The sequence below is a fragment of the Daktulosphaira vitifoliae genome, unplaced genomic scaffold, assembly GCF_025091365.1.
Source record: "Daktulosphaira vitifoliae isolate Bord-2020 unplaced genomic scaffold, ASM2509136v1 Scaffold_2, whole genome shotgun sequence".
Taxonomy (NCBI): Eukaryota; Metazoa; Arthropoda; class Insecta; order Hemiptera; family Phylloxeridae; genus Daktulosphaira; species Daktulosphaira vitifoliae.
The window spans coordinates 20,448,154-20,475,557 of record NW_026099573.1 but is presented as its reverse complement, the minus strand read 5'-3'; the positions used below and the strand labels follow the sequence as shown (position 1 = coordinate 20,475,557).

Below are 27,404 nucleotides of genomic sequence, written 5' to 3'. Positions count from 1 at the left end.
TTGATTCACACTATACGGAACGTCAACGTCACGTTACAGATCGGCAGCGTCACGTCAAAAAAAAATTAACCAAATATTTACGTGATGTTGACGATATGTAACGTGGCCAGTGTATGTGAACAATACGATAGAAATACATGGTCAGATATTTTGACGTGACGTTGACGTTCTGTATAGTCTGAATGGAGCTTAAGGAAGACAATCAGCAAGAGAATTCTCTCCGTGTAACAGGTATTAGATCTGTGAGGGCTAAAAACAAGAGAGAATTATTTTCTGAAGGCATTAGTTTTACTATGATGAGTTTATTTTATTTTGTTTCTTGTGTTGTTTGTAATAGGGAAATTTATCATTTATGTTGTAATTGTAATACACTTTAGTTAAGAAAAAAAAATCATATGAAAACATGTTATTAAATTACAACTCCATTTGTACATTTTTATTTATTTATTAATCCAATATTTGTAATAATATTACAAAATAAGAAGTCATTGTTATTAAATAAAAACTGATTCAAACATAATTTTGATTTCAATAATGATCAATAAATTTGTCTTTATGACGAGGATTAAACTGTAGTAGTACTTTAGCGAAATTATCTGAACATTGATTAACTCTGTTATTACATTCTTCTACACTGAGTTTGTTCTCATTTTCACATACAGCACTTTTCAAATTTTTGACCATTTCATTAACTGTAGTTTGATAATCGATGTATTTTTTGCCGTCTTTACATAACTGAAGATGTGTATCTTTAGATTTAGTGTTAATTAAAAAATAATTTTAGGTATTATTTCTATGAAACATAATGAATAATTTATTTTTATTTATTTTCACACACATTTTTTTCAACTTATAGTACATAATATAATATATTTTATTTTATTTCAATGTATATTTAAAGCTTAGAGTATATCAGGAAAATTTTCAATGTAATATTGAAAAAGTGAACTTTTATTAAAAAGTGGCTATTTTTATCCGCTTTTTGAACATGTTAGGGGTTTACATTTTCAAAAAAATCATAAAAAATGAATAAAAAATAACTAAGGTCTTAACATAAAAAATATTATTTTTATTCAGCCAATTTTAAATGTTTATAGCATAAAAAAAAAGTTAAAAAAATGTATATATCCCCTCCTTGTGTTAAAAATTATCCTGAACTATTATTTCAAATACTATTTTGTAATTTAATCTTACCACGTATTGATATTGGACTGTCGTTAGGATCAATTTTTTTACAGCCATTCATGCAATCAAAAAATGCTTCACATGCAACTTCTAAATTATAACCACATTGTTTGTTTGAACAATCAACTGTAATCTTATAATTATATTTTATTAAATTAATAATAGATGTAAAAATTAATAAAAAGAGCAAAAATTTCGTGAAACTTTTATGAACTTAAAAATTTCATTATTTTAAGATCTCAATTAAAACTATCATACAACAATTTAATACAAATTTACATTAAAAATGTTCAACTTTTGTCACTAAGTTACCACATTACATTTGCAATATATGTCTAAAAATGTAGACAACCATAAGCTTTAATTTAGAAGACGCAGTATTTCCAAATTTATCAAAAATTGAATCGAATTTTTATTTTTTACGCTTTTGAAAACACCTTCTGCAACGAGGAAATTTATCTGATTACACCCAAGGTATACTCATGGATTATTTTTAGGTTTTTTTTTCAGTTGCTGAGCTAGTTTAGCTCATTATAAGCAAGTTATATTATATATTGAATTTTTATACACAAATAACGATAAATCAAACTTTCCATATTCAGTTTTATTAAAAAATTCCACATTGTACCCTAATTTCAATAATTCATAGATATGTAAAACTTCAAAATAATATAACGAAGAGATTCCTCCCTATACAATACTTTAAAAAGCTCAGGTTTCTATTTAAGAAGAGCTGTTGAAAGCATATATCACATTATCACAAATCAGTGAAATCGAGTGTTGTATCATTTCTTATGATAAATATTGTACAAATTACAATAACAGCATCAGAACTGATATTTGCACATTATATATAAAAAATCTCAACAAAAGATTTGTTATTTGAAAAAAATAAATTTTATCTTATGTTATACATTTCACGTCTATGTGATATTTATTTAGTAGTTACAGATGAAAAAATTCGGTAGCAAAGTGGAGTCGCGGCTCTGCATGGACGTGGCATAGTTGGGACAAGTATAGACAATATCTGTTAGTGATTAAAATCACTATCATGAGAAACGTTTCGATGTAAATCAGAGATAGTGTTTAATTTTAAGAAATTGGTGAATGATTGAAAAATCAACATCAACTCTTATTACCTTAATTATATCCTGATTAGTGGTTATATGATATAAAAGTATAATATATGAATAAATACTTATTATAGTAATTAAATTTAGTTTGAAATTGATATTCTAATTTATACGGAGAAATTATAAAAATAATAAAGAAGTTGTATATTTCTTTACTTTTAATGCGTAGAAAAATTTAAAAGACTTGATGCAATATTTTTCAATAAAATTTTTTTGTTACTTATGAATAAATACACTGGACTATAAGCAACTTTTAACAGAAACAAAAATGTAATTTTCTAGATCAACTTTTCGTGCCGTTTTTAAATCTGCAATTAGATTTTATCTATCACAAATTTTATAAGCGTACCAAAAATTGTATCGTTAAGATTAATGTGCAGTCAGGAAATTTTATAATTACTATTTGCAGTAAATTTATCAGAAAAGCTCAATATTTTTTTGTATTTTGATTGTAAAAGATTTATTAAGTAGAAATCATAATAGTCATTTATAAGATATTTTTGGTGTTTCAACAATTGAAATATATAGAACTGAAATTAATTTTAATGATTTACTAAAAACACCAAACAAAAAGTTGTTAAAAAAATGTACTCAAATAAATGCGTATTATAAAATTTTATTATAATATTAAAAATCCATTGTTAAATTCAGGTGAAACTAAAAATAATTTTTTTTTTTTAATTATTTATATAGCAACATGTTACCAAAAAATGTGAAATATTAATGACGGTAGTAACACACAAAAATAGAAATAATAAATACAAAGTAAAGTTAACACATTCATAAAATTATTAAAATTATTATTGAAAACTATTAACATATCAAACCTAATTTGAGAGTAAATACTTTTAAAATATAACTGAGAGCTGAGAAAATAAATGACAACCACAAAAGAAAACCACATAGTAAAATAATTTTAATATGAATATGAAATTTCTACAAACTAGAGGAGACTACAATATTGAGTCCTTGATATTCAATGAAATTATTGAATCTAAATGAAATAAAAATCAAATGAGTTGAAGATTTTTTCTAACTCAAAAAGATTTAAGAAAAAAATGCAAAAACTTAGTTGCCACGGGCGGGTTGGAACCTTGATGTATAAATATTGACCCCCCCCCTGTATGAAGGACAATGGTCCGATATGAAAAAAAAGTATGTCGGGTGAAAGGGGTATATAAAAAGTATTTATTTAAAAAAAAAAATAATATTGATCCATACGTTTTTCAAAAAGTTATAGCAATTTATGTTTAAAAATATAAAATCGAGAATTTATTCACGGAAATCGTACGTTTTTCTTTAACTTTGATGTTCGTTTTCACCATGAAGACCAGAGGTCAAATAAGCTTTAATTTAAGGTGTATATAAAAGTGTCAGTATTTCCGAAACATTTTTAAAATTGAAGTTGAAAAAATTTCACTTTCTTAACGCATATTTAAAGGTTTTAACTCCCCCTATATAAATGAAAATGTTCCTATTTAAGAAAAAAATGATGTAAAATGAAAGAAGTATAAATATATTGTTGTCATACCGTTCATCGCTCTAATATTATTCGTATTGTGTATCACAAAATAAAACAGTTGTCTTAAATTGATATCATAGCATAATCACTGATGTAATTAATACAATATATGTACTTGTTCAGTTTAAGACTAATATTTGTACCATAAACGTAAACACTGTAAATTAACCTACAAAGATAATGTATTAAGTAACAGTATCCCTAAGAAAAATCAAATGTACTATAACCAATGTAACATATTATCCTTGCTTATAATTTTCATTTCAATAAAGACAATAGTCCCTGCTGGTCAATTCTTACATTTTGATGACATACATAGATCATAGATTTTATATAAAAAGCCGTAAAAAGCTCTACTCAATACTCTTTCATTCCACCTTTCAAGTCAAGACTCAGATGTAGCAATTGACCACCAGTCCCAAAATATTCTTAAAGAAAACTTGTCAGTCTTTTTCACTTCAACTCCGATGAAAACGTCATAAAGTAGGTGATACTTTGTCATCCCGATTAATTATTTAATCCGAGAGGAGGATGTCAAAAAAATAATAATTAACATATCTTTTCTCATTAAAATTTATTAACTGGTTTGTCAGGAGAAGTATTAAATGTGTTCGAAATGCTTGACCTAAGACCGTACCTACGCACTTTTTTACTACTTTTCATAGTTTGCCGACCTTAGCGCGTGCTCTTGAAACATAAGACTATTCAAATGATTTACCAATATTTACAAGTTTAATTCATGTATTAAAATTCAATACTCAGCATATCCCTTTTATCTTATTGTATTATCATCCTCTAAACCCTCAGACTCCACAACCCCAATAAAATTAAACAAAATGAATTAAAACGAAATTAAGATAATTAAATTTATTCAAATGCTCAAAAATCCAAATTAATTAATCAACATAAACACACCCAATTTTAATTTACTCTTTTATTCCATTATTAAAATCTTACTTTTGGCTCACTATAATATAAATCATCATAAAAAAATTATATTGATTCATACATTTTTTAAAAAATTATAGCAACATAGAGTTAAAAAATGTAAATTTTTTTTTTTCAATTAAAAACATATTATGTAAGCTTTACTTTAAGATATATATAAGTATGTATAAATGTGTCAGTATTTTTGGAACATTTTCAAAAGTTAAATTGAAAAACTTTATATTTGTGAAAAAGTTGCCTTTTTGAAACTCCCACTGTGGGCAGACAAAGGATCAAATGATCACAAAATTATATTAAATAATAGGTAGATATCTGTGGTATCTATAAGAAAAAAGTATTGATTTGTTCATTTTTAAAAAACTTATGGTAGTTTTAAGAAAAAAAAAAATTAAAAAAATGTCGAAAATAACCGATTTTTAAAATTGTTATTTTTTAGGGGATTTTCCCAATTTACGGAGAACGAGAGAAATTTTTATTAATTTTTGAGGGAAATGACATCAACTAAATAAAATTTGTGATCTTTTGACGTATTGTTCATAAAAATCGATCCAGCGAGAGCTGAAATTGAACGTTCACAGACACACAAAAAAAAAATAATAAATATATTATAGTAAAATTAATACCTTCTCAACTTCGTGTCGAAGCTAAAAGGAAAAAATATAGCAAAGACCATGATACCCCATACTGGATTAAGTACTTAAAACTTACTACAATAATTATATGGGCGACTAAAGAAAAACAACAAAATTTGAAAAATAAACTTAATTTATAATTAACCTAAAAATAGAAGTCGTAACATAGCTTCTGAATGACTGAATATTTAATATTTTATCGCATGAAAATCATTTGGATAAGTAAAAAATTTGAAATATTTTAATACTTACAAAAATTAATAATAACAAACAAAACTTCATTTTTTTTTATACTAAAATAATGTGAATGTTATAGTTTTTTCTTCGGACTTATTTTAATGTACCAATCAAACTAAAAGCATTATTTATATTCAATGCGCAAATTTATCTGTATTTGTCATTCAAAATTAATGTTTTTTTAGAGGATGTAGAACTCAATCTGTATAAACATCAATTTATTATTCAAATTGTATTTTATTGTACAAATATATATAAATAAAAAAAAACAGCACGGGGGGGGTTGTGGCACAGTGGTAACGTACATAGTTGGATCAAGTATAATATCTGACACTCATTAATATCATTGTCATAAAAAACGCTTCGATGCAAATCTTTAGATGGTGTTTAATTTTAAAAAATTGGTGGATTATTCCAAAAGCTACATGATCTGCTATTTCCTTATTTATATTCTGATTAAGATAAAGTATGTCGAATGAAAAAGGAATATAAATATGATTTCGCATAAAAAAATTGTGTTGATCCATACACTTTTCAATAAGTTATATAATTATAAAGTTAAAAATGTGAAAAATAAAATCGAGAAATTTCACACAAAAATAGCATTTGGTAGCCATTTTCACCGTGAAGACAAATAAAAGTCCAAAATTTTTTTTCCATAATAAAGTATATTACATTATCTTTAATTTAATAAATATGTATATTAGGGTGGCCCTCAAAAATCGAATGTCTTTTTTTTTTTTACGCTACCCCTTAATTTTTTTTTAATGGTCAAAAAAATGAGCTGTGCAAAATTTGGGACCGATCCGTTAAGGTTAACCCGTGCCCCTGGGCCTATTAAGTTGAGTCGAAGAGTCAAATTTAATAGAAATAACTGATCTATGTCTCATAACTTTTTTTTCTCTTAACTTAGAATAATAAAAGTAAAACTCAAGTAAAGGAAATTTTACAAGAAATTCAAAAATAATAACTTCAATGTTGTTTTTTCAATAAATAGCCCACAAAAACACTACATACAGTAAAAAAACATGTAAAAGTCTTAAAATACGTTATAACTGATTTTGTTGATTTTTAATTATTTATTTTCATTTTATTTTTTAGAAAACTTCGTATAGAAAAATTCGTTTAAAAAAAGATTCTAAAAGTTTAATTTTTTATGCCAAGTACGATAATTATATTAGATTTATTATTTTATTAATTTTTGAGGGTAATGACTTCGATTAGATACGATTTGTGATCTTGTGACGTATTGTTGAAAGAAATCGGTTCGGTGAGAGCTGAGAAAAAGTGGTAACGCACAAAAAATAAAAAATAAAACACATCATAGTAAAACTAATACCTTTTCAGCTTTGCATCGAAGCTAAAAAACAAATAGACTGTTATATTATTTTATGTTCAAAACTATATTTTAAGGAGAGTTCTAATTTTGGTTTCAATTTCACAGGAACAATCTTTAGATCACCTTTGTGAAGACGGGTGAATTAAAAATATTTTTATCATCTAGTTTGTAAATTATTACCGCATACAATGTTTTCAACTTAGGAGTGTTTCAGTTCCAAAAACATACAAAAACTCTCTTGCTACTCTTCAAACAATGTACCCAATCTTAACACAGCTGTGTAGAATTATAAATAAATTATATTGATAGTGATAATATGACTCATAATATATGTATAATATAATAAATCTAATAATATTAAATGAGATAAACACTTTTAACAATTGTTATTAAGACAGTACTCACTTGTATCAATTATTGATTTATAACCTTAAAACGTTGACAAGCAAAATAAAAATAAATTATAGCTAAGTTAAACAATAGAATCTAATACTATTTTTTTTAAATCAATTTAAAAACAACGTTCTTTTCTCTTTAAATTTTTAAAATGGTCTGAATATGTACCTTACTTAAACGTATATCAAATTAAAGAACACAATGTACTTTAATATGAAAAAGAAAAACTATTTAATATTTCTAGGCATTTTCGGGTTTTAAAGTCAAAAATAATATAATTTTCGGTAAAAATAGCAAAATTTGAAAATTTATTTTTGTCAACGGAGTAAGATATCGTTGATAAACTTTGTATTTTATAAGATTTTAAAGTAGTAATACCTAAGAGCATTCAATTTTCTACACAAAGGTCATCCCGGTATAGTACGCACGAAAATATTGGCTAAGTCATATGTGTGATGGGACACATTATGTAATAATATAGAACGTTTTAGTAAAAAGTTTAAATAAATTAAGTTAAATAAATCAAAACGATAAAGCTAAAAGTGATAAGTTATATATTAATTGGCCAAGGTCGTATATATCTTGGGAAAGAGTACATATTAATTCTTTTGAAACAGTAAATGGATTGTATAAATTATCAATTGTGATACACTGTCAATATCGATTGATTATACTACACCAGAATTGATGTTTAGTTATTAACCTAAAACTCGTCTATCTATACTTAGGCCATGAGATATCCTCTAATTTCTCACTTGGATACTACTCTTTCAGTAATTTTTCATTAACCCTTTCCGCCATTTTTTACATCATCATTGCTTATTAACACCCTTATATTATCACTTTTTCTACACCTTATATCATAATGATCTTTAAATTGTTTTTTTCTTACTTTTGCAAGTCTATAGAATTTTTTTTTTTTATCATAAATTTTACTATGATTTTATTTTTATATTTTGTAAACATTATATTTAAATTTATTATCAGAGATGTTATCAATACTTCTTTATTTGTATTTTAATTATTAAACACACTCATGTATAAATAATATTAAAAGGAAGTTGTGATTCAAATTTTACACTCTTCTATACGAACGATTACGACTGAATGGGAACACGCTTGAATATGAATGGTTTAATGTGTGAATATTTGAATTTTGTAAAATTAAACAATACGTAAATAAAATTTAATCATTTATAAATCCAATTTTACTGCTTCTATCCATTTATCCATTCTATATGTATTATGAATTACAAGTTTTTTTAAATGCTCTAACTGAATAGTTTTTAACAATAAGGATTCTTGCAAATGCTGACATGAAGATTGAGTTAAATTATTCTTAAAAAAATCTGTTACACTGTCTAAATGTTGTTGCATAGATTCACCAATGACCATATAATCCCCATTACCATTGTCAAGGGCTCTAATGCACTTTTCTTTAATTTTTAAAAATTCTTCATCAAGTAATTTATACTTTTCATCGATTGCTTTTTTAACCTCTCGACAACTTTCTTCAAGCTTAAAGAAATAAAGTTGGTTTTCTAAAATCTTGAAAAATTACATCTTAATTAATTTTTAGAAATATTTATTCAAAATAAATTTTGAACTACTACTGTACTATGAATAACTTTTCATCTCTTCTTTTTTTATATCCTTTGTATACTTTATTTACCTTACATTCCTTTTTATAGTACATTTATAATATTGTATTTTTATTATATTAATTGTATTTCTATTGTTTTTTTCAAAAATATATCTTAGTTTAGGAAGTATATGTTTTTAATAAATACATTTTTAACGAATAAATAAATGTTTTTCTGAATTAAAAGTTTATTATTAATTTAAATTGTTATTCCCATTTTTAAGATACAATCTCAATTTATCGAGTTATTAAGTTGACAGTTTATTGTAAAATAATATAAAAATAAAAAAACTAACCTCAAGTTTACATTTCAATTCGTCTTTTTCTATTTTTAAATCATTTGATAATTTTTCAATTGAACTCCCAAATATAGCCTCTTTGATCATTTTCCGAGGAAACATTATTTCTGATTTGGTTTTTATTTTATGTTTATTCATATTCTGCTGCATATAAACCAACTTTTGTCGTCTATAACTGTTAGATAACTCATAAGGTTTACAAACAAATTCATTACTTGTTGATTGATGATCAGACACGCCAATAGTAAAATCTTTTGTGGCCGCAAAAGTAGTCATTATATTAGTTTACCATACAGTTTATTTGATTTTAAATTACGGATATATGAAAATAAGACAACAAAGTTAACTACGATTTTCATCAAAGAAAAACAAATGAAAAATGTATATGTAAAAAAGGTTTTTTATAAGATTTTAACAAAAAAAAAAAACACATAACTCAGAAAAATATTTTTAAGCCAATAATTTTAAATTAATGTATATAAATTTTTTTTTAATGCCTTATAAGCCCATCAAAGGCTGTGACACAGTATAAAGGTGTTTTTAATAAAATAAAAATGTAACACCGTTAAGTAGTCGATTAACTTTATTTTGAATTATAATAATATTATAAAAATTGGTGACAGTGAGGTGCGAAATACAAAAAGAAATCGTTAATGCGCTGATGAAAAATCACACGGCACGTACGGCGGATGTAAATCACAGGTGAACTAGTTTACATAGTCGCCGACGTGTCTCGCGGTGCTGAACCCCCTGACCTGCCCTATCTACGGATAAGACAAACTTGTGTTATCGTCAACACTAATGAGTGCGACGGTGGACAGCTGATAATCACGACCGGATAACGTGCTAATTCACGGTAAATGAATAGTGCGCTATTACGGGCCGTGTCAGCTGTAGCAGCCTCCTCCAAAGAAGGAGGTTTCTTAACCATTGATACTCCTGAACGAGTGGCTAGTCTATCGCTGGAGAGAGGAATGGCAACTCAAATTATCAAACTGATTTCTCGCTCAGCAAATGAAGATTCCCGTGACCGAGTTTTGAACCTGAAGCAGTGCACGTTAAGCACTGCCGCGTTACCGACTCGATTACACCGTCCCTAATTAATTAATTAATATTTATAAATATTTAATGAACACAACTGTTATAATAACGAGTGTCTAGGTTGACAAAATTATGATTACATTTTTGAGGCAAAGAAGTTTCAATCAATTTTTGTTAAAATAATTTAGACTTGGAAATAAATTATATATTAAAATAATGTTTTGAAGCAATGTTATTGCGTTTACAAAATCTACATTTATATTAGTCCTAATATAAAATCAGAATATTTCAAACAATTTTTAAAAATTATTAAAATTGTCTAACATCACATCCACACTACCTCTCCACACTAAAATTTGGTTATTATATTGATATAGATTATTTTTTTATATATTTACCTGAGCATAGCAGAAATCAGAATTAAAATATTTATGAAATTAGTTGATGCCATTTACAAGTCATTCAACTCTATAAAATTTTCATAAAATTATAAAAGATGGAACAAACCTAACTAACAACTTTAATAATATTTAATACGATTCAATTTATCGGTAATTTTTTTTTAAACAATTTTTGTAATCTTAGTCTACTTTAAAGACGTATTTTATAATTATTTGTACTTAGTAATAAAAAAATTAAAATTTTTTTCAAAATTAAAAATGACCAATTTTTAACACTTTTCTTACAAAAATGATTAATGGATCAGTAACAATTTTAGCACAATATTTATTTACTTAAAAACATTTTAATAAATTGAGTGGGTATTTAGGGTGGGTGGTCTATGTATTTTAAATATACTTTTTATGGATTTTTTCTTAATTCTTTTTGAAATTAAAAACGGTATAAAGTATACATTATTTTTCGTTGAATAACTACAATGAATATCAAGGACTCAATCACTGTAGTCCCTCTTTGTGAGAACGAATTACTTATTCATATTAAAATATTTTACTATATGGTTTTCATGTCTGTCATTTAGCTCTCACTTGACCTATTTTAATGATTACTACGACAAAAGAACACGATTTTAATCTAGTTAAACTTATAATCACTAAAAATCCTTTAATTCTAGAAATTTAGACAAATATATCAAAATTATGCTACTGCAAAAAATAGCCACTTCAAAAAAAACTTTTTTTAATTAAATATGTTCAAATTTAAGGAGTATAAAATTTGTTTTTATACTGAATTACACAGTAAAATCATATCACTAAAATGTAATATTTTTAATGATCATTAATGGATATATCAATATATATATTAATCAATATAGAGTCGTGTTGTGGCGTGGTTGTCACACTAATTGTTGACAAAACTCCTAGTGTTAAGCCGCGCCTGCCGCCGTAGGTGAACGGACGGGTGACCATGCTTGCGCTTCTACGGTGGCGAAAAAGCACCATGTTCCCAGTGCAGAAAGCAACGGGAAACCACTGTACTTAATTTTCCCAGGATATAAAAAAAACTATGACAAGGCTTAGCCTTTAGATAAAAGAAGAAGAAGAATCAATATATACTTTACTAAACCAAATTTGTACGCTGATTTCAAGTCTGAAATTAGATATATTCTATTACATCTTTTTCAGATTACCACTAATCAGAAAGCGAGGATTTACAAATGAAAAAAATTAAATAAAAAAAAAATGTTTTATCAAGTTATTAATGATTTTTAATATGTTAAAATAATAAAGTTGATTTTTCTGAAAGTTTATAATTTAAAAATGTTGAACTTTTAAACAAAATTTTAGCTGAAATTACAAGTTAAGAATTTTATCATTAAATATAAAATGTTATGAGGAAAAAAAATTGTGTTTTTTTTTATTGATATGCGATCAGGAACTTATATAATTACATTGTAAGTAATATTATAAGGAAAACTCAAAATTTCATTAAAATCACTTATTTTTGTATTTTTATTGTAATAAATCATTTAAAGTCTTGGTAATAATTTCTATGTAACTCTTGTTTTTCAAATAATTATTTATATTGATATATTGCATATATTACATTCTGCTTATTACGATTTTGTTTTAATTAAAATATATTTATTGATTATTCATACGCAACCTAATAATCAAACATAAATATGTGTTATATTAATTAAAAGGATTTTTTTATTATTTAATCTATATGCGAAACATATATCTAAATGCAGATTTGAAATCGGAACAAATATGGGTTTAAAAAAGTATATTTTTGGTCTCTGATGAAAATTCCTTGTAGACCAGTAAATTTAATAAGAAATAACATTTTTTTTTTTTTTAGTATTGCATCAAGTCCTTCGACTTATATACACGTTTGCCACAAAGTAATAACTACTTTATAATTTATCCGTAAAAATTGCAATACTAAATTATTATATATCAATTTCGTACTACGTTGAGTTCTATAATAGATATTTAATCATATATTATACCTATAAATCATAGAACTACTCATTAGAAATTATAGTAAATAGCTGAGAGGTTATTAAATAACACTATAGTAAGCAATTCTTAAATCCTTAAGTAATACAATAATGTCATATAAAGGGAATATATAGGGTAAGCATATTAACAATGGTGGGTAAAAGAATATATAAAGAGAAACAAGAAAAGTAATGGATGATAGACGTTTTGACTGAGAAACGGTTAGTTACGTGTCAGGACGTTTAGTGCGTGAAACTATATATTTCATACTGGATTAACTTTATATTGTGTTACATTTTTTTACTGTATTTGATTTTTGTGTTTCTTACATTCCGAAAATAAAATATAACTGTTCGAAACCTGCACTTAGGTTAAATACTTTATCCGCTGTGTTTTTGAAATTGTGTGTGAGTATGCGACTAGAATCAAGGTTGACTACTGGTCCTTTAGACGGTTTTAATAGTTAGTGTGCGTGCTGGCTAGTTTTTGGGCTTGATTGTCCTTTAGTAAGTATAATGAAAAGGTAATTTTTGTGCTGGTGGCTGACGAAAAGCCACATTTCAGTCTGCTACTTTTGAGTTAGACTGTGCTAACGGGTCTAAAATCTACCCCTTTAGTGGTTCACTAATGGGAGAGATTGGAGCTGACCAGTGTATCCAAGGGGAGGATTTGAGAAGAGTCAAAAATGACGAATTTGTCGCTAAAAGTATTAATTTATTAACTAATTTGTATACTTGTTTTGTGTCTACGTCGCGGTACTACCGACGTACGACAGAATAATGAAGGAAATATGAGTCGGCATTTGTCACGGGTACAATTTGATATCATCCATTAAACGGAATACTTATTTATAATAACTCATATCTTTTAATAAACTTATATTCTTATATTCATCGCAAGTTTATTATAGTACATTTTTGACCGGTCGTTGTGGAAAAATTTTCTTAATAACTACTGTAAAATAATTAATGGGATATTGAAATAAATTATTGTTTCCTACGAAATTTTTGAAACCAAATTAATGTTAAATTTTAATTTAAGTGAACTTTTACTAAGCTGCATAACGAAGTTAAAAAGATTTAATTTTAAAAACACTAATTGAAAAATAAATTTATTTTTAAAAGATAAATTTAAAGCCGTTTCGAGTATAGAATTTTACTAAAGTTCGTCTGAGTATTTCCATCCATACGGAAAATAGAATGGAAAGCTTAAAAAATAATTGTCCATATAAATTACTAAATGCATAAGAAACATTGATATAGAAATTGAATAAAACGTTTTCAAACTTAATAAGGACCACTTCAAACTAATAGTTCTTTTTTTTTTTTTTAATGCTGTATCATTGCCAATTTCAGTGCCGACATCATATTTTAAACAATTGTCTTCAGTGGGTTCTTTATTGTTGATGATAATTGATTCAAAATTTACTAACTAAAAGCATACAAATAAAATATTTCTTAAAATTATGTCATGAAACACTAATATTTAGTGTTAAAAAATGTACAAGTTACAATTTCAACTCTCTATGTCACAAAAATTTTAATTAAAACTAAAACTTCAATTAAAATAATACTTATTGTTTACGTCATTTTGTACTTCAACTTCTTCATTTCCACATTGCGTATCTATCTGATTAAATTGTGAAGATATGATGTTATCAGCCTTGTTATTACTATTCATTATTGTTGTTGTAGAAAACATATTTGGCTATATAGTCAAGTATTTAAATATATTTATACATCTTTTGAGGTATGAAATTAATGGTGATTACTAAACATGTAAAAAACATAAAAACGACTTTTTGGAACTTATTGGTAAAAAATCACAAGTATTATTAATTTGATTTATAATAGTTCTATAATTATTTCATTCCTAAAGTACTTTAACAGCTAAATATTTTTACGTAAATGTTAGATGGTAATGAATGTTCTATTACGTTTTTATACGTCAAAGATAATTAAACTTAATAAAATATTAGAAAATTCATTTAAAGTGAAAAATATAAGTAAATTGTTTATTATTTCCAATTCGTCGTAACAATTCAATATAATCTTTATACTTTTTTTTTTAGATATAATCGGGTAACAACAAAAATGACAATTGTTCAGTAAATGACAAATTTTATTATTTATATTATTTTCACTTACAATAAATGATCTTGTCTCGGGTTGACGATAAAGCAGTTCGTTTTCTTCGTGATGTTGAATAATATTATTATCTTCTTCACTTTGACTTGATGAGTTCCATTCAAATACTGGTGACTGAATTCGCCTATATCGAAAAATTGGCGCAGAGCGTACCATCAAAGACGACCCACGCGAGTTGAATTTTTTTTTAATATTATGATCTCCAATTTGCCCAACTGACGATTTCATTTGTTTTAAAACTTGAAATGAGATTATTTTAACAAATTATGTTATGAACTTACATTTCTGTAAATTATTTCGAATTACTTTTATTTTTTGAAACGTTTTTAGTAATTTTTAATTTTGAATGTACTGGATGAATCTCGGCACTCTTAGTAGAATATTTAGTTTTTTTTGGTGTAGTTATCATGAGCGGCCTAATTGAAATCTTATTAATATTTCTTTGATCTTGATTTTTTGGTAACTGTGATAAATTATTCTTTTTTAATTTTGATGTTAAACTTGGTTTGCTAGCCTTAGGTATTTTTGACATATCCAAAGCACCATTTTTCTTTAATTCTAAAACAAGGAAAAAAATTATTGATATCGTTATGATATTTCAACATTTCATTATTTTTAATATGCTGCCTGTAAAATAAATATATAAATTTACCTACATATTTTCATTATAAAATATTATTACAAAAATTTCTTCAAACATTATAGACCTATATGAGTTAAATCATGATAAATAAATCATATGATTATTTCATGAATATTCTTAATTCTTATTTCAAATGACGTGTGAAATACTTAAAACATTAATAGAGTAGTAATTTTAACTCATTAAATATCTTTATTAAAAAATGTAAATAGTCTAGATATTAACTATAGAAATATTCAATGATACATTTGATATACATTTGTTTGTATGTGATTAATCATAATAATATTAATATTAAGATATAATACTAATTTTCTTTTAAGTAAATCACCTTTTTTCAAAGGCTTATTCGATTTTTTCGTTAGTAAATTGTCATTTCCATGCTTTCTTTTGTTGTCTGGACTATCATTTCTTTTCATAGTTTTTACTTCGAGGTTAAAAATAAAATTACTAAAACTATTGATTTTAGATTATTATAATTGATAAGAAATTTAGTGAATTTTTAGTTACTAAGTAACATTGCTCTAAAATTTGAAATGCTTAATATTTTAAAAACTTTACTAAGAAATTTTGCCATTATTGAAATGAATGTATATCTTTAATGTTAAATTGTTTTTTTTTTAATTAAAAAAAATTACCTAACTTGAATAAACATGAAAATCCTAAAATTTACCTGAAAATAATTTTACATATAGTAAAAAATTATCAAATAGCTTTAAAGATTTTTGTGAGGCACAATTTTCTACGTGTGACTTTATTTAGTGTTCGTCTATAACATACATCTAAAAATAGTATATAAAATCAATGTATTTCTAATTAAAAATATTTAAAAATAATCAAACGAAAAATTAAAATACAGAAGAGGTTAGCAAAGTGTAGTTGAGATATATTTTAGACTAGTATTGATTAATATCTGACAGTGATTGAAACCACTATCATATACGCTTCGGTGTATATCATATTGTCAGTCATATATCAGGTAGTTAATTAAATTATTATTCTATACACAAACAGCGTTTCCAATCGTTTCCTTACGGAAGTTGTATCGTACGTTTCGACAATCAACTTATGTTCATTTTAAACTCAGGTTATAGGAACACGTTTATACTAGGATCTGAAACCTTAATGTTTTTAGCGGATCTAGTTATGCTTAGATCTCGGAACATTTTTTTTAAGGTTTAGGTTGAGATCATATTTTCAGAAATCATAAATTTAAATTATATATTTGATAATTAACACAAGTAGTGGATTTCCGAAGGTGCTTAAATGTCCCCTCCAAATACCATTATAATTATATTATACATATGGAATTGAAACCTTATGTTTATTCCAGTGCTTCAAGCATAAATTGTTTATTGGATTCTCTCCCAGCATAGATTGAATCAGTTAACCCGCCCTAAATATTTTATCAGTCCCCAAAAATTTAGAAAAATCATGTGTATTTTTGTTCTCTAGAGAAATGTTGAAAATCGGCCATTGGTTAATAGTAGATATTTAACACTTTAACTACAATTTACCAACTATAAACAATACATAATAGAAATTTCTAGTCAACGAATATCTTATAAATAGTTAACTTTGTAATATGCAATTATGTATTTGAGCAAAAAAAAATCTTTAAAACTTTTCGTTTATTGAATTTAAATTAAATAAATATAAACGACTAACTAAGAATGACGGGACGTTTTCATATTTACACTAAAATTCAAATTGACAAAGAACATGTGTTTCTTGCTCTGTAATTGGCCCAATAGTTTATAGCTGCTATGCAATTTATATATTATTAATATTTATAATGTTATTTATATAATTAGATTTCAAATACGTTTTAGATTTTTAAATAAAGGTTTCGGTCAAAATTGAGTTTGCAATAACCTATGGGTTTTAGGTTTCCAAACGGTCTTAATCTCTAGTTCACATGTGTTCTAATATTACAATTGATCTATGGACAGGTGAGGAGAGTTTGAGGTAAATTAATGACTTTAATAGTTTATGCGACGGATCACTTTCATTTGCCTATAACTATATATTGTAAAAACTTATTTACAATATTTTCAACTTATTATTAAAAAAATAACAATAGGTCCCCCAATTTAAACTTCGAAAGTTAGTCTAAAAAGAGGCACAACATTGGAACCCTCAATCAAGAGCGTCGTAGAGACAAATTTACCACTAGGAGGCCACCGCAAACTTATGTTTTAGATCTCGATACACTTCTATATAAATGTAGTTCAAGGAAACATAGTACCGTATCAATACTTGACTTAGGAATATTTTTTTTTTTACGATAAACCTGATATCTACAATGGTTTATAAATATAAATTAAATAATAGTCTATACATTTTTATCAAAAAATCATTATTTAACTAAAATATGGGAGTATTATACTTAATAAATCACTCTGTATTTAAAAACTAATTAATAGAACATTTAAAAATGGGTATTTCCAAACTTATTGAACATTCTGTATATTATTTTAAAACATCTTAAAGTAATTAAATTTACTGAAAAAATAATTTTGTTTATTGCAATAACAAACATTATCATATTCCATTAAAAAATATTAATATCATTTAAATAATTGATACCATAAATCAAGTTATGGGAAATTGGGTGTCTTTATCAAATGAGCAGACACAAATAATGTTTTAATTAAATTAAAGTCTACATTTTTTAACAAAAAATTTAAATGTTCTACAAATATAAAAGCACGTTTATAATTCCAATATATATTATCATCCACTAAATGCACTTTGATAGCTATCTGATCTAAAGGTGGGCCCAGAGTAACACTATACTCAACCACTCTTTTATAAGTCTGAATAAGCAAATTTATATCAACAGGATTAAAATCCATACTATTTATTGCATCACAATTAGTAAAATATGAACATGAATATTCTAATTGTTCTTTTATATTTCCAATAATCGAATTTTCATTTTTATAAAATTCAACAACGTCAATTTTAAGGTAATTAATCAATTTATTAATAAGTTTATCCTTATCTAAGCCTACAATAGATACGAATTTCGCCATGACTTTGGAAAAATCATTGTTAGCTTTTTGTGCATACAATTTTACTTCAATTTTAGACATAGCTGTCGTTTCTGTAACATAATTCATCAACGCTTTTTTTATCAGTAGAATATTTGTCCACAATAATCGTAGCATTATAATTTTCATTTGACTAACGAAGATTTTATGATAAATTTTTACTGATTCAAATCCATCAAATAATTTTGAATGTGTTCTCGCTTTTTCGTAAGCTTCTTGAATTCTATTAGATGCGTTACCCCATTGAATATTGGCGACATAATGATTTTGAAAGGAACCGATACTTCCGTCAATGCGATGAAAAATTTTAGAGTGATTTAAATAGATGTTTTCGGGGTGAATTTTAGCATCGTTATTTTTTCCAATACGATGGAGAGCATATTTTTCCAATAATTTATTTACTGAATAATAAAATTCATTGAAAAATTCTACAGCTTCAGAAGAAGTTGGTTTATTATCACTATATTTTATGTAAGTTTCATAAAAAGAACATGTTGGTTTCGTTACGTCATAATGACTCTTTCCTTTGCATTCCATTGTAGACGTTTCCAATTCTTTGGTTATTGTTTCATGGAGTTTAGCTAATCTTGAAATTGCACTCGAGCTATTATTTTCTTTCCTAAATTGGTGACTGTAAATCGACATTTCGTACATGTAAATGTTAAAGAGCCACATACCAAACAGATTAGAAAACCCGATATTGTACAACATTTTCAACATAAGGCGACATGTTTCATAGGAAATAGCAATTTTCGACAACCAAGGAATGTAACTTGAAGTTTCATCGTATTCCATTAGAAAAGACGACACGCGCATTATTGATAAAGCTAAGATTGTAATACCACATTTTAAATGTTGTTTTTGTCCCTCAATAGCATTATCAATCATACTGTTTAATAAATGTCTGTTATTACATTTTTCTATTAAAATATTAACAACACTGCTATGCTGACCAATTTTTACATACCCAACGTCAATTTTAATTATTTCTTTATAATCTTCTATTGATCTTCCAGAAAAATAAGGTGTTATTTTCAAATATCCATATTTTATCTCCAAAAAAAATATAATATTACAAAAAAAAAACTGATAGTAAATCATTTTATTTTAGTGATCTTAAAAATTAAATTAAAATTTTACTAGTACCTTAATATCATATGATATTAAGAAATGTATAAAACATATGAGTTATAAATATCTTGGGTCTATCAAACGTGTTAAAACACTTGTGGACTAAAAGACATAATTATATTGTTTGCAGTGTATTATTTAACTATTTTTAGTAATCAATAATTTTATATACAAACCACTTAATTAATCGTAAAATAATAATAAATTTGAGAATTATTTTTTTATTCTTTTCAGTTACATATAAATCTTGATTTATACATTGTCAAGTATTTTTTTGGTATTTTATTCGTTAAAGTTGTATCGACTTTTTTGTAATTGAAACATACATATTTAACTAGCTTATAATTAACAAAATTATGTAGTTAAAAAATTATTGGCCGATGACAACTTTTGAACTACTATTTCAAAATTTATTAAAATTTTTATACCTCTGATAAATTTCTAGTGACAGCATAACTTTAAATTGGTAACAACTTCTGAAATTCTAGTTCAAAAGTTGTTATCGACTAGGTTTTTTTTTTAACTACATTATTTTCTTATTTATAAATTAGATAAATATGTATGTTTCGATTAAAAAAAAAAGTTGATACACCTTTAACGAATAAGGGATAAACCAAAATTATACTTAATAATAGTTAAATCAAGAATTATATGCGACTGAAAAATACAAAAAAGAAATTATTAAATTTATATTATTTTACGAGTAATCGAGTGGTTAATGATTCATAGTGTAACATGCAACTCTTTAATATTAAAAGGTAATTGCCTATTACTGTTGGTGTGAGGTGTTATTTACTTGTAGAAAAACAAAAAAATAAAGGAAAATAAGAAGGGGTAAGAAAATTGGTACATCTGTTTAATGCATATCCAAATACGAATATATTATTTACAGCTTTGGAATAAGTAATTTAAAATAAAAGGGCGTTGGGGAGTGTCTTTATTACTAAAATGGCCTATAAGACGGCTATAAACAAAATAGATAAAATATAATATAATTATTACAACCAATTAAAAACTTAATCGTGTAACATAAAATAGATGAATGATGAATAATGGCATTCAGAAGTGAACAGTGAGTATACTTTTCGTTTAAATGCTGAAGACTACAAGGGTATTCGCTTAATAATTAAATACTTCAGAGATGGTCAGGGCCGAACACTAATAGCATGCACAGGCACGAAAACTTGAGGGAGCCAAGGCGCAACAAGATGTGCAATAAAACAATAAAATATATGTGCGCACATACAAAAGAAGGCACTTGTTCTATAACATATAAATTAAACAATGAAATGTACTTATACATTAATAAAAAAAAAGGAGCTAAGATCACCTAGCTATGTAGTAATTCAAAAAGACAAAAAATTAAAGAAAAAGGATTAAGGATGGAAAAAAAAATATTCTTATGTAAAATTGTAATATTTTATCCGAGTCATTGTTCAAAAATAATAAAGTCATTAAAATAAATTACAGTATGAAATTATTCTGTTCATGTGTTCAATTGTAAAAATAAGGTTTTATGTATGTTAAGCATCCCCCAGTAACATGTGAATTTACACAGCTTTTTTTCATGGACTCTTCCTCGAGTGGCATCGATAACAGCACGAAGTCCTCACTCTAAGGATTTCTTTTGCTCCCAAAAAAAGAGTGAGTGAGAATATGCTACTTTGGCCTTTTTACATTATATAGTTGATAGTCTCCATCTCCTATTTTTTGGTAATCTCGAATGCCATAGTACCTTTATAGACTATTTTATTACTATAATTTTATAATTTATTACACGGTAATCATGACTTAAATAGCTATTACATGAAAATATATATATTTAAATTACAAAGCATTTTTATTATATCAGTTTGATACATATTACAATTTTTGTGACATTATACTTATCTTATAATTTACATCCAAATATTTAAAAAATTATTTAAAAATAATATGCGTGTATATTACAATAGCTATCAATCACTTTCACCGCTGCTTGAAGTTGAAAGACTGTAAAATGTATCAAATAAATAAAAAATGTTGGCAGCCTCAAAATTTAAACTGAAAACGGCATATTTGCACCAAGGCTCAGATTAAAATTTCACTTCAGTAGCCGGCGTTGGTTGGCCTTCTATACATTTTTTTTTATTAAGTAACGTGTATTAGAGTGAGTTTAGGTTGAATTGGTTTCATTGCAATTCGTTATTAGCTTCGATGCGAAGCTGAGAAGGTATTGGTTTTACTAAGATGTGTTTTTTTTTTTGTGTCTGTTACCACTTTTTCTCAGCTCTCACCGAACCGATTTCTTTCAATGATACGTCAAAAGATCACAAATCGTATCTAGTCGAAGACATTACCCTTAAAAATTGAAAAAAATTCCCTCGTTCCCCGTAAATGGGGGAAACCTCCAAAAAAATTACAAATTTAAAAATCGCTAATTTTCGAAATTTTTTCAATTTTTTTTACTTAAAAGTGTCATAACTTTTTCAAAAATGAACATATCAATACAATTCTTTTTTATATAGATTAATAATATCATTACCTTTCATTTAGTATATTTTTTTTATAAATTTAACCCTTAACCTGCCCACAAGGGGGGATTTAAAATGACAACTTTTCACAAAAAATTAATTTTTTTAACTTAAATTTTGAAAATGTTCCGGAAGGTCTGACACTTTTATATATATCTTAAATTAAAGCTAATGTAATATGCTTTATCATGAAAAAAAAAAATTTCGGACTTTATCTTATCTTCATGGTGAAAATGGCTACCGAATGCTATTTTTGTGTGAAAATTTTCGATTTTGTATTTTCCATTTTTAACTTTATTATGCTATAACTTTTTGAAAAATGTATGAATCATTACAATTTTTTTATGAGAAGTAGTATTTATATAGATCTTTCATTCGACATACTGTTTTTTTAAATCGGACCATTTCCCTAAATACAGGGGGGATTCAAAACATAAAAATGCATATAGAAAGTAGAACTTTTTCAACGTAACTTTTGAAAGTGTTCCGGAAGGTCTGACACTTTTATATATATCTTAAATTAAAGCTAATGTAATATACTTTATAATGGTAAAAAAAAATTTCGGACTTTATTTTATCTTCATGGTGAAAACAGACATTAAACTTAATAAAAAAAATACGATTTTTGTAAAAAAATTCTTTTTTATATTTTTAACTTTATAATGCTATAACTTCTCGAAAGATGTATGGATCAATATAATTCTTTTTTTTGTAGATGCATGATGTCTTTACCTATCATTTGGTATATTTTTTTTATAAATCTGACTTTTTACCTGCCTACAGGGGGGGATTCAAAATGACAACTTTTTCACAAAAAATTGACTTTTTCAACTTAAATTTTGAAAGTGTTCCGGAAAGTCTGACACTTTTATATATATCTTAAATTAAAGCTAATGTAATATACTTTATCATGGAAAAAAAAAATTTCGGACTTTATTTTATCTTCAAGGTGAAAATGGCTACCAAATGCTATTATTGTGTGAAAATTCTCAATTTTATTTTTTACATTTTTAACATTATAATGCTATAACTTATTGAAAAGTGTATTGATCAGTACAATTTTTTCATGAAGAGTAGTATCCATATACATCTTTCATTTTATTCTACATACTTTGTCTTAATCAGGATATTAATAAGGAACTAGCAGTTTATGAAGCTTTTGGAATAATCCACCAATTTTTTAAAATTAANAAAATGAAAAATGCATATAGAAAGTAGAACTTTTTCAACTAAACTTTTGAAAGTGTTCCGGAAGGTCTGACACTTTTATATATATCTTAAATTAAAGCTAATGTAATATGCTTTATCATGAAAAAAAAAAAATTTCGGACTTTATCTTATCTTCATGGTGAAAACAGACATCAAAGTTAATAAAAAAAATACGACTTTTGTAAAAAAATTCTTTTTTATATTTTTAACTTTATAATGCTATAGCTTTTTGAAAGATCTATGGATCAATATAATTCTTTTTTTTGTAGATGCATGATTTCTTTACCTATCATTTGGTATAATTTTTTTATAAATCTGACTTTTTACTTGCCTACAGAGGGGATTTAAAATGACAACTTTTTCACAAAAAATTGACTTTTTCAACTTAAATTTTGAAAGTGTTCTGGAAAGTCTGACACTTTTCTATATATATTAAATTAAAGCTAATGTAATCTACTTTATTATGTAAAAAAAAAATTTCGGACTTTATTTTGTCTTCACGGTGAAAATGGCTACCAAATACTATTATTATGTGAAAATTCTCAATTTTATTTTTTACATTTTTAACTTTATAAAGCTATAACTTATTGAAAAGTGTATTGATCAATATAATTTTTTTATGAGAAATAATATTTATATACCTCTATCATTCGACATACTTTATTTTAAATTTTTTAAATTTCCCTTAATACATGGAAGATTCAAAACTTAAAAATGTATATAGAAATTAGAACTCTTTTTAAATAATTTTTGAAAGTGTTCTGGAAATACTGACACTTTTATATATATCTTAAATTAAAGCTTATGTAATATACTTTATTATGGAAAAAAAATTTTGGTTTTTGTTTATATTTCATGGTGAAAACTGACATCTAAGTTAATTAAGAAATACGATTTTTGTAAAAATTTCTTTTTAAATTAAACACTATCTACAGATTTTCATCGAAGCGTTTTTTATGATATTGATTTTAATCACTGTCAGATATATTATTTCTATTATTATATTTTTTATTATTTAAATAAAAAATTTAACAAAAATTGTTATAAATCAAACATATTTTTTAGATTGTATACATAATTAATACCGTTACGTTAAACGTTGTGCCAAATCATTTCATAACATTGTCAATTTTTCATAAACGAATTATTGTTTTAATCTTTATTGTTTTTGGAAGTATTCATTAGCGTTAAATCTATTACCTACAGCTATTTATATAATATTTGTTTGTTTTATCAGCAATGCCAAATCATTTGATTGTGTGATTTTTTTGTTAATAACCACATGGTTATTTATACAATAAACATTGAGCAGATTTATTCCAAGTTAGTTTTAGTTTTTTATTTATTTGTCAAGGAATAATATGGAGTAGTATCTTTAAGTATAGTAAATCAACTTCTTTTAATCTCACTTAACAATATAATTCATTATTTAAAGTGTAAAATTATTGCCTATTTATAGTAAATTAGTTTTAATTAAAATTAAATTTTTAATCAAACAATTTATCTTTCTATATTAAATCATTATTCTATTGCTTTTGATACATTGTGTTTATATAACCTTTTTTGTAATTTTTTTAATTACAACTTTTTTTAATACAAGCACTCTCTGTAATTCGTTAGCATCGCTAAATAAATGTGCTAGTATTTCTCTCCCCCCCCCCGGCTTATAAAACACATATTTAGTTTTTCTAAATATTTTTAAATAATGTACATATTTTAAGTAGAAAACATATGTTTTTATAATAAGACATGATCACTTACTAACTTTAGTAATTATTTTAGATATATTTTCAATTTTAAAAATGTGTCTTTTATAAATATTATATGAATTTTAAAGATAATAACCATGTTTTTAGCGCACTAAATGCAATCTTACAATAATATTTTAAATAGGTACAGAGGATAATAATAATGATACATCATCATCCCCCGCTGATAATGCCACTGGATTATAGTGATGTAATTCAGTAAGAAAATTAGTTGATTGTTATACCTAAGTCTTACAACAGTATAGAAATATATTTTTCCAAACGTAATTGAGTATTAACTACACGTATTAGTTTAATAACATTTTTTTTACATTTATAAATAACGAGTGTTTGCATTTCTATATTATTTAAAACAGATAATTTTTTTGTGTAAATATAATTAAGTAGCACGAATTTTTTTAAGAAGAACAATAATATACGAATATTGCAAAAATATTAAAAATTAATTAAATTTAATATTCATTATTGAAAAAATACATCTGATACGTACTAACATTTTCATGTAAATTTATTCATGAATTGGAGTATTTTTTAAATATTAAATATAATAAAATAACTTCTATAAAATGCATAAGATTTTTATATATCTAATTTATCTTTTTATTTTATTAGCAATATCATATTGTGCTCTATTTGAAGACGTTGCCAAACACATTAAAAAAAAAATAAACAGAGACATTAACACAGCAAAGAATTTAAGTCAGTCGTTAGGTGCTTTAGCTAGAAAAGATACTAAAAGTGCCCAGAAGCATATAAACAGAGTTGGTAAGAATATTTTGGATAATATTAAAGAAATGCCCGAGGACTTGGTAAAATCCATAGCTTTATCAAGGGAAGTAAAAAATATCCAATCAGTTTGGAAGCCATAATTCATGTTAAAATGTGCTATATTATTGTATTATTAATCAATAAAAATATTTTTCTTAATATTTCTTAAAATAAAATGAAACTGATTGTATTAATTATGAACGATTTTAATTATTTAATCATTTTTTTTATATTATTGAATTTAAAGTAACCCATAAAACACTGTATTTGCTTATTTCAAATGTTAACATACACATATTGTAATGTATGTACGTTAAAATTTAAAATACCTATGTCTTTTTATAAAAAAATTGGATTTTCAAAATATGTATAACGGTACATTGTCATTAATAATGTAAAATATGTTGGGCACCACTTTGTTGTATCAAAAAAAGGAAACAACCCTAATGTCTTAACTTAAGGTAATAAAAATTCAATAATAACGCAATTATAATTATTAAAGATATAATTAAAAATGTAAAACATACAAAATAAAGATGTACTTAAAAGACTATAAAACAATACACAAAATGAAAATTTTATGTCAAAAGCGCTTAATTGTTCTGACTAGAAACAAGACGTTCCTTATTAAAAACGTCAATCCCCCTTTTTACTTATCTCATTTTACTTTATTTATTCTTGTTACCACCATTATTAACTTACTTATCTTGTATTCTCCCTCTATATGACATTATTATTTTACTTAAGAATTTAAAATTATTTACTACATTATTAAAAAAACTTATACTACACTAATATGAGATTTTGTTTAACACATTTCTTATATAAATTTGTTGAAAAATCATGTTCGAGATGGCATTAATAATCCGAAGTTGATGCTACACTGACGGCTTGGATCGTTTTCTACTTGTTAAAATGTATGTTATTTTTCTTCTTCTTTATTTTATCTTTTTTTTGTTGTTATTCATGAAAAAACTGACAAAACTTTATTTATATTTACATTATGGAAACTTTCAATTATTTGAATCTTGATCTATCTATTTTTTTTACTTCACACTCTTATTTTATTCAATTATTTTACCTTTGTAGCGATTTTGTTACCAAGTCACAAACCGTATGTTTTTTTTTTTACATTTTTAAGTATTTTTTGGGAACAACTCATCGTATAATAGTAATCAGTACTAACAACTTACCATGTGTAGTATCCATATAATATTTTGAAACTTAATGTCATAAATGTACCACGAGAAAAGAGATTACCGTCGGTGTTCCCGAGGTCCTCTCCCCTTTTTACAATTCATTACATTTCGTCTTCTATACTTAATTATTTTCTTTTTTTTACAAATTTCATAATACAATCATTTTCAAAAATGTTTATAAATATTTACT

At 25.3% G+C, this 27,404-nt stretch overlaps 2 protein-coding genes across 8 annotated transcripts; one reads left to right on the top strand and one right to left on the bottom strand.

Moving 5' to 3' along the window:
- The first annotated feature begins 100 nt into the window (after positions 1–100).
- Positions 101–27,404, top strand: LOC126899692 (uncharacterized). 7 transcript variants are annotated; one of them, XR_007702670.1, is made up of 3 exons: positions 20,141–20,590; positions 20,795–21,400; positions 25,860–27,404. XR_007702670.1 is itself a non-coding variant. In XM_050674799.1 (2 exons), the coding sequence occupies exons 1-2, from the start codon at positions 183–185 to the stop codon at positions 26,114–26,116; spliced, it is 306 nt and encodes a 101-aa protein (XP_050530756.1). In that variant the 5' UTR covers positions 101–182; the 3' UTR covers positions 26,117–27,404. The 7 variants fall into 7 exon arrangements, 1 of the variants encoding a protein (XP_050530756.1); XR_007702669.1 differs by having other exon boundaries at positions 20,141–20,514; positions 25,860–27,403; XM_050674799.1 differs by lacking the exons at positions 20,141–20,590; positions 20,795–21,400 and adding an exon at positions 101–231.
- On the bottom strand, positions 426–5,799 carry LOC126899691 (uncharacterized). Its single transcript, XM_050674798.1, has 3 exons — positions 5,673–5,799; positions 1,195–1,318; positions 426–749 (listed from the first exon to the last, which is right to left on the bottom strand). The coding sequence occupies exons 1-3, from the start codon at positions 5,700–5,702 to the stop codon at positions 529–531; spliced, it is 375 nt and encodes a 124-aa protein (XP_050530755.1). The 5' UTR covers positions 5,703–5,799; the 3' UTR covers positions 426–528.